Genomic DNA, 11,162 nt, shown 5'->3' with positions numbered 1-11,162 from the left:
CCCTGGTGTGCACATGATGACCGTGTGGTGGACATGATGACCCTGTGGTGGACATGATGATCCTGGTGTGGACATGATGACCCTGTGGTGGACATGATGACCCTGGTGTGGACATGATGACCGTGTGGTGGACATGATGACCCTGGTGTGGACATGATGACCGTGTGGTAGACATGATGACCCTGGTGTGAACATGATGACCCTGGTGGGGACATGATGACCGTGTGGTGGACATGATGACCCTGGTGTGGACATGATGACCGTGTGGTGGACATGATGACCCTGGTGTGGACATGATGACCGTGTGGTAGACATGATGACCCTTGTGTGCACATGATGACCCTGGTGTGAACATGATGACCGTGTGGTGGACATGATGACCCTGGTGTGGACATGATGACCGTGTGGTGGACATGATGACCCTGGTGTGGACATGATGACCGTGTGGTGGACATGATGACCCTGGTGTGGACATGATGACCGTGTGGTGGACATGATGACCCTGGTGTGGACATGATGACCTTGGTGTGCACATGATGACCGTGTGGTGGACATGATGACCCTGTGGTGGACATGATGACCCTGTGGTGGACATGATGACCCTGGTGTGCACATGATGACCGTGTGGTGGACATGATGACCCTGTGGTGGACATGATGATCCTGGTGTGGACATGATGACCCTGTGGTGGACATGATGACCCTGGTGTGGACATGATGACCGTGTGGTGGACATGATGACCCTGTGGTGGACATGATGACCTTGGTGTGCACATGATGACCGTGTGGTGGACATGATGACCCTGTGGTGGACATGATGACCCTGGTGTGCACATGATGACCGTGTGGTGGACATGATGACCCTGTGGTGGACATGATGATCCTGGTGTGGACATGATGACCCTGTGGTGGACATGATGACCCTGGTGTGGACATGATGACCGTGTGGTGGACATGATGACCCTGGTGTGGACATGATGACCGTGTGGTAGACATGATGACCCTGGTGTGAACATGATGACCCTGGTGGGGACATGATGACCGTGTGGTGGACATGATGACCCTGGTGTGGACATGATGACCGTGTGGTGGACATGATGACCCTGGTGTGGACATGATGACCGTGTGGTAGACATGATGACCCTTGTGTGCACATGATGACCCTGGTGTGAACATGATGACCGTGTGGTGGACATGATGACCCTGTGGTGGACATGATGACCCTGGTGTGAACATGATGACCGCGTAGTGGACATGATGACCCTGGTGTGAACATGATGACTGTGTGGTGGACATGATGACCCTGGTGTGGACATGATGACCCTGGTGTGAACATGATGACCCTGGTGGGGACATGATGACCCTGATGTGAACATGATGACCGTGTGGTGGACATGATGACCCTGGTGTGGACATGATGACCCTGTGGTGGACATGATGACCCTGGTGTGGACATGATGACCCTGGTGTGCACATGATGACCGTGTGGTGGACATGATGACCGTGTGGTGGACATGATGACCCTGGTGTGGACATGATGACCCTGGTGTGCACATGATGACCGTGTGGTGGACATGATGACCGTGTGGTGGACATGATGACCCTGTGGTGGACATGATGACCCTGGTGTGAACATGATGACCATGTGGTGGACATGATGACCCTGGTGTGGACATGATGACCGTGTGGTGGACATGATGACCCTGGTGTGGACATGATGACCGTGTGGTGGACATGATGACCCTGGTGTGAACATGATGACCGTGTGGTGGACATGATGACCCTGGTGTGGACATGATGACCGTGTGGTGGACATGATGACCCTGGTGTGGACATTCAGGGACGGTTTGGGAATCACAGACTCACCTTCCGTCCTGTGGTGGCGCTGTTTCCATATTTAACTGTAAAAGTGGAAACACACACAGAACTAACGTCAGTAATGAGTGTCAGAAGAATTTCAGATGTGAAAAACTGAACGCAGAGTTTCTGAAGCTGGATCACAGAACCAGAAGAACTAGAACAGGACAGAAAGGATGACGAAACAGACTGAGAAACAACAAAACACCATGAAAATGATAAAAAAACAAAACAAAACAGACACAACACAATGAAAACAATAGAAATACAAAGACATATTTTTCCTAATTTGTTTTCATTGTAATCCTGTTGGAAAAGACAGACTGAAACTCAGGTGAGATTTTCAGGCACAGTTTGGTTTAGATTTTAGCTCCTGAATGTTTTTTAGCCAGACTTTTAACTTTTTTTTTTTTTTTTTTTTTTTTTTACATGTATTGATCTGTTCAGTGGTTCCGTATATGAAACCTTTCAGGTCAGACTGTGAAAATGTGTGACCCAGAGCTAATGTGTGGTCTATATTTATTAAGGTGGTCCAAAAAATTTTTTTTCAGATTCTCTGGATTCGAACCCTGCATTTGGTTCCATATGTGGCCAAATTACTTTGGTCCAAATTTGATGCAAATTCATTAATATTCAGAGGTGTCCCAGACAGGTGCAGATGTCTCTGTATACTCTAACAGAATTATCCAAATGAATAAAGCAGATTAGAAGAATCTGAAATTTTATTCTCAAAATCAAACTGAAACTCATAAAAATGTTCCTTAGAAAGTCCACCAACCACTGTTGGTTTATTGAAATGACCAAAAATGTTCCTGTGTTCTTTGACAACTTGTTGCCAGTACTGTTTGTGATCTGCATTTGTTGTTCGGCTACAGTTGAAGTCTGGAATAAGCTCCGCCCCTCTGTCAGTGACATCACTGACAGCTTTAGTGGAATGCCCAGTTTTCTCCTCCTTCTGAAAGTCTGCATCATCAGCCCAGTCTACTGGAGGAACTGTTCAGAATGTTTGTGGCAGATCCAAAGGTTCAAACAAACGCATGGTGCTGGTGGAGACAAAAGCCCTGATCTGCTTCCCTTCACAATCTGATGGATGAAGGACATCCCAACGCTTTAGAGGAACCAAAGAACCTGCATTTAACATCATGGTGTCCACCATCAGCTGCTTCTGCTCTGGTGTCACACTGGAGTCACAGAATGGACCACAACCAGTTCTACACTCCAGTACCACAGATGTGGGCGGAGTTACTTCATCCATATATTTACTCCAGTACCACAGATGTGGGCGGAGTTACTTCATCCATATATTTACTCCAGTACCACAGATGTGGGCGGAGTTACTTCATCCATATATTTACTCCAGTACCACAGATGTGGGCGGAGTTACTTCATCCATATATTTACTCCAGTTCCACAGATGTGGGCGGAGTTACTTCATCCATATATTTACTCCAGTACCACAGATGTGGGCGGAGTTACTTCATCCATATATTTACTCCAGTACCACAGATGTGGGCGGAGTTACTTCATCCATATATTTACTCCAGTACCACAGATGTGGGCGGAGTTACTTCATCCATATATTTACTCCAGTACCACAGATGTGGGCGGAGTTACTTCATCCATATATTTACTCCAGTTCCACAGATGTGGGCGGAGTTACTTCATCCATATATTTACTCCAGTACCACAGATGTGGGCGGAGTTACTTCATCCATATATGTACTCCAGTTCCACAGATGTGGCCCAAAGCTGTTCAGACTGCTTTCTTGACAACTGAATGTTCAGACTGTGACAGCTTTTGAAGGAATACCAGATCATTTTCAGGAGCTTTCACTGGTGATGGGGATTCAAACCATGCTCTGATGTACAGGCTTTGTGCAACCTCTAAAACATCTCCTTTTTCTTCCAAATTTTTTCCTAAATCATGTTTTGAATGCATAAACCTAATGCAGGGTTCTAATTGAGGTTATCTGAAACTGTATTTTTTACCAGGATTGTTGGACCACCCTAATATTTATGTTGTAGATGCAGATGTGTTGGACACGGTGGACACCTTTGTCTGGTTTGTGGATGTAGGACGAGTCCATCTGCAGCTGTTTCAGCGCCGCCGGCAGCTTCTGCTTCTGCTCTGGAGACAGATCCTTCAGATCCAGGCCGTAGTTCTGGAGCAGCAGAGCCAGTCTGTGCAGGGAACGTTCTGGAAAAAACACCAACCACCAGCTTCAACTTCTACCCCAGGATGTTAAAAAAACCAACAGGTCTAATCTGAACAACTATTGTCTGAAAAGAACCCAGAAGTGTGTGACTGCTTCAGCTAAACACTCAGAAAAAACAGCCTTGACGTCTTTGAAGGAACGTGTTTCTACAGATAAAAAGACGGCAGTTTTCTGAACATAATGATGTGAAAAAGATGCAACGAGATGAAACTGGTGCAAAACTACACAACATGCAAATGGTTAAAAAGATGCAACAAAAAAAGATGGTGAAAAAAATGTAAATGACGACGAAACAAGATGAAAATGTAAAAAAAAAAGTGTCACAACATGAAAATTATGTAAAAAAAAAAGATGCGATAACATGAAAATGACGCAAGAAAAAAAGATGCAGCACGATGAAAATTATGAAAAAAAAAAGATGCAATGAGATAAAAAATAATTAAAAAATGATAAAAAACAATGTAAAACACGTAACAAATAAATGATGTAAACATTGACAAGAACATGCAGGAAAAAGGAAAGATGAAAATGAAAAAAAGTGTAACAACATGAAAATTATGTAAAAAAAAAAAAAAAGATGCAACACGATGAAAATGATGTAAAACAAACAAAAAAAGGTGCAAGAGGATGAAAATGATGTAAAAAAAAAAAGATTTAACACTATGAAAATAATAAAGAAATGATAAAAAGAATGTAAAATACGTAACAAAAACATGATGTAAACATTGACAAGAACATGCAGGAAAAAGAACAAAACAGACTGAAAAAGACACGTGTGTGATGGTTGGACTTTGTGCGAACTTTGGTGTCAGGTTGGTTTCTTCTCACCGTCCAGTCCGTCCAAAGCCTCGTATTCCTTCTTCTTCTTCTTCTCCTCCTGCTGCTGCTGCTGGCGGAGCTGAGCCACCTGGGAAATGTAGTCCTCACTGTAGTCCAGGGGGAAGTCCAGGTCTGGGAGGAAGAACGAGGACGAGGAGGACGAGGACGGGGACGCCCCCCTGTGACGGGAAGAGGAAGAGGAGGAGGAAGGGGAGGAAGGGGAGGAAGGGGAGGAAGGGGAGGAAGAGGAGGAAGGGGAGGTCAGGTAGAAGGAGACCAGGTCCTGCAGGAGCTGCTGGTCCGATCTGGACCGAGGGGAGGTGGAGAGCAGCGGGAAGGCAGGGCTATCGTCCAGGGAGTTGAGGGAGCGCTCCTCCTCCTCCTGGTAACCATAGCGACGCTGCAACGTAAACACAAACGGGACATTTACAGCATCGCATTCAGGTACAGAGGAGCTTCAGCATCTGCTTCCTGTGACGCACACATGTGGACTTCCTGTTTTACATACGTGGACTTCCTGTTTTACATACGTGGACTTCCTGTTTGACATACGTGGACTTCCTGTTTTACATACGTGGACTTCCTGTTTGACATACGTGGACTTCCTGTTTTACATACGTGGACTTCCTGTTTGACATACGTGGACTTCCTGTTTTACATATGTGGACTTCCTGTTTTACACGTGGACTTCCTGTTTGACATACATGGACTTCCTGTTTTACACATGTGGACTTCCTGTTTTACATGCGTGGACTTCCTGTTTGACATACGTGGACTTCCTGTTTTACATACGTGGACTTCCTGTTTGACATACGTGGACTTCCTGTTTTACATGCGTGGACTTCCTGTTTGACATACGTGGACTTCCTGTTTGACATACGTGGACTTCCTGTTTTACATATGTGGACTTCCTGTTTTACACGTGGACTTCCTGTTTGACATACATGGACTTCCTGTTTTACACATGTGGACTTCCTGTTTTACATGCGTGGACTTCCTGTTTGACATACGTGGACTTCCTGTTTGACATACGTGGACTTCCTGTTTTACACATGTGGACTTCCTGTTTTACATACGTGGACTTCCTGTTTGACATACGTGGACTTCCTGTTTTACATATGTGGACTTCCTGTTTTACATATGTGGACTTCCTGTTTTACACGTGGACTTCCTGTTTGACATACGTGGACTTCCTGTTTTACATGCGTGGACTTCCTGTTTGACATACGTGGACTTCCTGTTTTACACATGTGGACTTCCTGTTTTACACGTGGACTTCCTGTTTGACATACATGGACTTCCTGTTTTACACATGTGGACTTCCTGTTTTACATGTGTGGACTTCCTGTTTGACATACGTGGACTTCCTGTTTTACACATGTGGACTTCCTGTTTTACATGTGTGGACTTCCTGTTTGACATACGTGGACTTCCTGTTTTACACATGTGGACTTCCTGTTTTACATGTGTGGACTTCCTGTTTGACATACGTGGACTTCCTGTTTTACACATGTGGACTTCCTGTTTTACATACGTGGACTTCCTGTTTGACATACGTGGACTTCCTGTTTTACATATGTGGACTTCCTGTTTGACATACGTGGACTTCCTGTTTTACAGATGTTGTGTTTAGAACCTCAGAGAATCCAGAACATCAGACCACTTGGACCCCATAGACCCCATGAACCCCACAGACCACTTGAGCCCCATGGACCCTGTGAACCCCATAGACCACTTAAACCCCATAGACCACTTAAACCCCATAGACCCTGTACATACGGTGCTCACTAGCCCCACCTGCTGGTAGGAGTAGGGGTCGAGCAGGGGCGTCTGCATGTGGACCGAGGACCGAGGCGGGTCCAGGATCATGTAGTCCACATACTGCTGCATGGTATGGGTCCCGTCTTCTTGACCCTGGACCCTCCGCTGGTCCTGGAACCTGGAGGACCTGATGAACACACACTTGAACATTACTGGGTTGGGTCCAGTCTGGCAGGTGGTGGTCTACTGGTGTGTGTGGGGTCCTTACTGCCGGGGGGGCGTCTTCTCCGAGGGTCCGGACCAGGACCGGTAGGTCTTCCCCGAGGGTCCGGACCAGGACCGGTCGGTCTTCTCCGGGGGTCCGGACCAGGACCGGTCTGCGGTGGGGACGTGGCTCAGCTCTCGGCTGATGACGTCCTGGGTCACGTCGTCCTTCCAGGACAGACCTAAGGGGAACAGAAGGTCTTGAGTGTCCCAGAAGACCCGGTTCAACAGGTGTGGGGGGGGGGACTCACCTTGGACCATCAGGTCTTTGAGGACGTCCTGCAGTTTGTGGAGGACGGGGACGGACACCTGGTACTGGACCGGGTCCTGGTGAGGAGACCGGCACTGACCAAACAACCCATCTGAAAAACAGAGACCAGAAGGACAAAGAGGATTATAGACTGGAGGAGGGAGGGATGGAGGGATGGAGGGATGAGGGATGGAGGGATGGAGGGATGAGGGATGAGGGATGGAGGGAGGGAGGGAGGGAGGGAGGGATGGAGGGATGAGGGATGGAGGGAGGGAGGGAGGGAGGGATGAGGGATGGAGGGATGGAGGGATGAGGGAGGGAGGGATGGAGGGAGGGAGGGAGGGAGGGATGAGGGATGAGGGATGGAGGGATGGAGGGATGAGGGATGGAGGGATGGAGGGATGAGGGATGGAGGGATGGAGGGAGGGAGGGATGGAGGGATAGAGGGAGGGATGGAGGGAGGGAGGGATTTTAACTGAATCTGAAGTGTAGAAATAAGAGAACACACACACACACACACACACACACTCCAGATACACACTGAAAACACACACTACAGGGGAACATAAAGCTGACGCGTGGGCGCTGAGTGTGTGTGTGTGTGTGTGTGTGTGTGTGAGTCATCAGCTCTTCAAACAGACACATGGTCGCAGCTGATGTCACTGTTGTCATGGAGACGGAGGGGGTGAAAGCGGATTGGCCGAGGAGCGGCTGACAGAGGAGGAGGATGTTTACGCTGAGATCCACTGATCCTGCACACTGTTAAGGGTTTACCTCAGGTTTAAGGGTTTACCGCAGGTTTAAGGGTTTACCTCGGGTTTAAGGGTTTACCTCGGGTTTAAGGGTTTACCGCAGGTTTAAGGGTTTACCTCAGGTTTAAGGGTTTACCGCAGGTTTAAGGGTTTACCTCAGGTTTAAGGGTTTACCTCAGGTTTAAGGGTTTACCACAGGTTTAAGGGTTTACCTCAGGTTTAAGGGTTTACCTCAGGTTTAAGGGTCTATCTCAGGCCTAAGGGTTTACCTCAGGTCTAAGGGTTTACCTCAGGTTTAAGGGTTTACCTCAGGTCTAAGGGTTTACCTCAGGTTTAAGGGTTTACCTCAGGTCTAAGGGTTTACCTCAGGTCTAAGGGTTTACCTCAGGTTTAAGGGTTTACCTCAGGTCTAAGGGTTTACCTCAGGTCTAAGGGTTTACCTCAGGTCTAAGGGTTTACCTCAGGTTTAAGGGTTCACCTCAGGTCTAAGGGTTTACCTCAGGTTTAAGGGTTTATCTCAGGCCTAAGGGTTTACCTCAGGTCTAAGGGTTTACCTCAGGTCTAAGGGTTTACCTCAGGTTTAAGGGTTTACCTCAGGTCTAAGGGTTTACCTCAGGTCTAAGGGTTTACCTCAGGTCTAAGGGTTTACCTCAGGTTTAAGGGTTCACCTCAGGTCTAAGGGTTTACCTCAGGTTTAAGGGTTTACTGCAGGTTTAAGGGTTTACCTCAGGTCTAAGGGTTTACCTCAGGTCTAAGGGTTTACCTCAGGTCTAAGGGTTTACCTCAGGTTTAAGGGTTTACTGCAGGTTTAAGGGTTTACCTCAGGTCTAAGGGTTTACCTCAGGTCTAAGGGTTTACCTCAGGTTTAAGGGTTTACCTCAGGTTTAAGGGTTTACCTCAGGTTTAAGGGTTTACCTCAGGTCTAAGGGTTTACCTCAGGTCTAAGGGTTTACCTCAGGTTTAAGGGTTTACTGCAGGTTTAAGGGTTTACCTCAGGTTTAAGGGTTTACCACAGGTTTAAGGGTTTACCTCAGGTTTAAGGGTTTACCTCAGGTTTAAGGGTTTATCTCAGGCCTAAGGGTTTACCTCAGGTCTAAGGGTTTACCTCAGGTTTAAGGGTTTACCTCAGGTCTAAGGGTTTACCTCAGGTTTAAGGGTTTACCTCAGGTCTAAGGGTTTACCTCAGGTCTAAGGGTTTACCTCAGGTCTAAGGGTTTACCTCAGGTTTAAGGGTTTACCTCAGGTCTAAGGGTTTACCTCAGGTCTAAGGGTTTACCTCAGGTTTAAGGGTTCACCTCAGGTCTAAGGGTTTACCTCAGGTTTAAGGGTTTACCTCAGGTCTAAGGGTTTACCTCAGGTCTAAGGGTTTACCTCAGGTTTAAGGGTTCACCTCAGGTCTAAGGGTTTACCTCAGGTTTAAGGGTTTATCTCAGGCCTAAGGGTTTACCTCAGGTCTAAGGGTTTACCTCAGGTCTAAGGGTTTACCTCAGGTTTAAGGGTTTACCTCAGGTCTAAGGGTTTACCTCAGGTCTAAGGGTTTACCTCAGGTCTAAGGGTTTACCTCAGGTTTAAGGGTTCACCTCAGGTCTAAGGGTTTACCTCAGGTTTAAGGGTTTACTGCAGGTTTAAGGGTTTACCTCAGGTCTAAGGGTTTACCTCAGGTTTAAGGGTTTACCTCAGGTTTAAGGGTTTACCTCAGGTTTAAGGGTTTACCTCAGGTCTAAGGGTTTACCTCAGGTTTAAGGGTTTACTGCAGGTTTAAGGGTTTACCTCAGGTTTAAGGGTTTACCTCAGGTCTAAGGGTTTACCTCAGGTCTAAGGGTTTACCTCAGGTTTAAGGGTTTACCTCAGGTTTAAGGGTTTACCTCAGGTCTAAGGGTTTACCTCAGGTTTAAGGGTTTACCTCAGGTCTAAGGGTTTACCTCAGGTTTAAGGGTTTACTGCAGGTTTAAGGGTTTACCTCAGGTCTAAGGGTTTACCTCAGGTCTAAGGGTTTACCTCAGGTCTAAGGGTTTACCTCAGGTTTAAGGGTTTACTGCAGGTTTAAGGGTTTACCTCAGGTCTAAGGGTTTACCTCAGGTCTAAGGGTTTACCTCAGGTCTAAGGGTTTACCTCAGGTTTAAGGGTTTACTGCAGGTTTAAGGGTTTACCTCAGGTCTAAGGGTTTACCTCAGGTCTAAGGGTTTACCTCAGGTCTAAGGGTTTACCTCAGGTTTAAGGGTTTACTGCAGGTTTAAGGGTTTACCTCAGGTCTAAGGGTTTACCTCAGGTCTAAGGGTTTACCTCAGGTTTAAGGGTTTACTGCAGGTTTAAGGGTTTACTGCAGGTTTAAGGGTTTACCTCAGGTCTAAGGGTTTACCTCAGGTCTAAGGGTTTACCTCAGGTTTAAGGGTTTACCTCAGGTCTAAGGGTTTACCTCAGGTTTAAGGGTTTACTGCAGGTTTAAGGGTTTACCTCAGGTCTAAGGGTTTACCTCAGGTCTAAGGGTTTACCTCAGGTCTAAGGGTTTACCTCAGGTCTAAGGGTTTACCTCAGGTCTAAGGGTTTACCTCAGGTTTAAGGGTTTACTGCAGGTTTAAGGGTTTACCTCAGGTCTAAGGGTTTACCTCAGGTCTAAGGGTTTACCTCAGGTCATTTGTGGTTTTTGATGGTTCAGGGTCAGAGGTCAGAGGTCAGAGGTCATGGAGGTCAGAGGTCAAACTCACCGTCGTTGCAGAACTCGTCTCTCGGACAGAGTTTCTTCTCGAACAAACATCCTGGAAAAATGATAAAAACACAAATCAGGTCTGAGCGTCTGGACTCAAACACATTATTATGGGATGGATGTAAACAGGAAATGGAGGCGTGGCCTGTTTGAGTGAGCAGACGAATGGAAACCTGAACTGATGTGGATCTAAAGGGTTCCTCTGAACTCACTGTTTTCAGCCTGGGCTTCAGTTCTCTGTGTATTTGGACTCAATAGTTCAGACAGTTTGAATTTGAAAAAACTATGTGTAGATTCATTTGGACACAAACCCACTGGATTTATTCAACCTGTTTGAAATCCTGCTGAATTTGTTACGTTTTATAACTACGACATTTGCACATATCAGTTTGGTTCATTTTTGTCATTATTTTGTCGATTTTTGTTCAGTTTTGTTCATTTTTCTTCAGCACTTTGCTCAATTTTTGTTTGTATTTATTCTCCTGTTATTGATATTTTGCTCAATTTTTGTTTGGTTTTGTTCATTTCTTTCATTATTTT

General features: G+C 46.4%; 1 protein-coding gene across 1 annotated transcript in view; it reads right to left on the bottom strand.

Annotated features, from left to right (window-relative positions):
* LOC115416064 (receptor-type tyrosine-protein phosphatase N2-like) overlaps positions 1-10,674 on the bottom strand; it is a gene marked incomplete at both ends in the record, with an annotated part of 22,869 nt that extends 12,195 nt beyond the window's left edge. Inside the window, 8 exons of the mRNA XM_030129776.1 lie at positions 1,866-1,900; positions 3,910-4,053; positions 4,901-5,291; positions 6,689-6,839; positions 6,921-6,963; positions 7,030-7,098; positions 7,168-7,278; positions 10,624-10,674. Of these exons, the coding sequence (XP_029985636.1) occupies positions 1,866-1,900; positions 3,910-4,053; positions 4,901-5,291; positions 6,689-6,839; positions 6,921-6,963; positions 7,030-7,098; positions 7,168-7,278; positions 10,624-10,674 (995 nt within the window). The remainder of the gene's footprint in view (positions 1-1,865; positions 1,901-3,909; positions 4,054-4,900; positions 5,292-6,688; positions 6,840-6,920; positions 6,964-7,029; positions 7,099-7,167; positions 7,279-10,623) is intronic.
* Between the last annotated feature and the right edge of the window lie 488 nt (positions 10,675-11,162).

The sequence above is a fragment of the Sphaeramia orbicularis genome, unplaced genomic scaffold, assembly GCF_902148855.1.
Source record: "Sphaeramia orbicularis unplaced genomic scaffold, fSphaOr1.1, whole genome shotgun sequence".
Taxonomy (NCBI): Eukaryota; Metazoa; Chordata; class Actinopteri; order Kurtiformes; family Apogonidae; genus Sphaeramia; species Sphaeramia orbicularis.
This window is presented reverse-complemented; position numbering and strand designations above follow the sequence as displayed.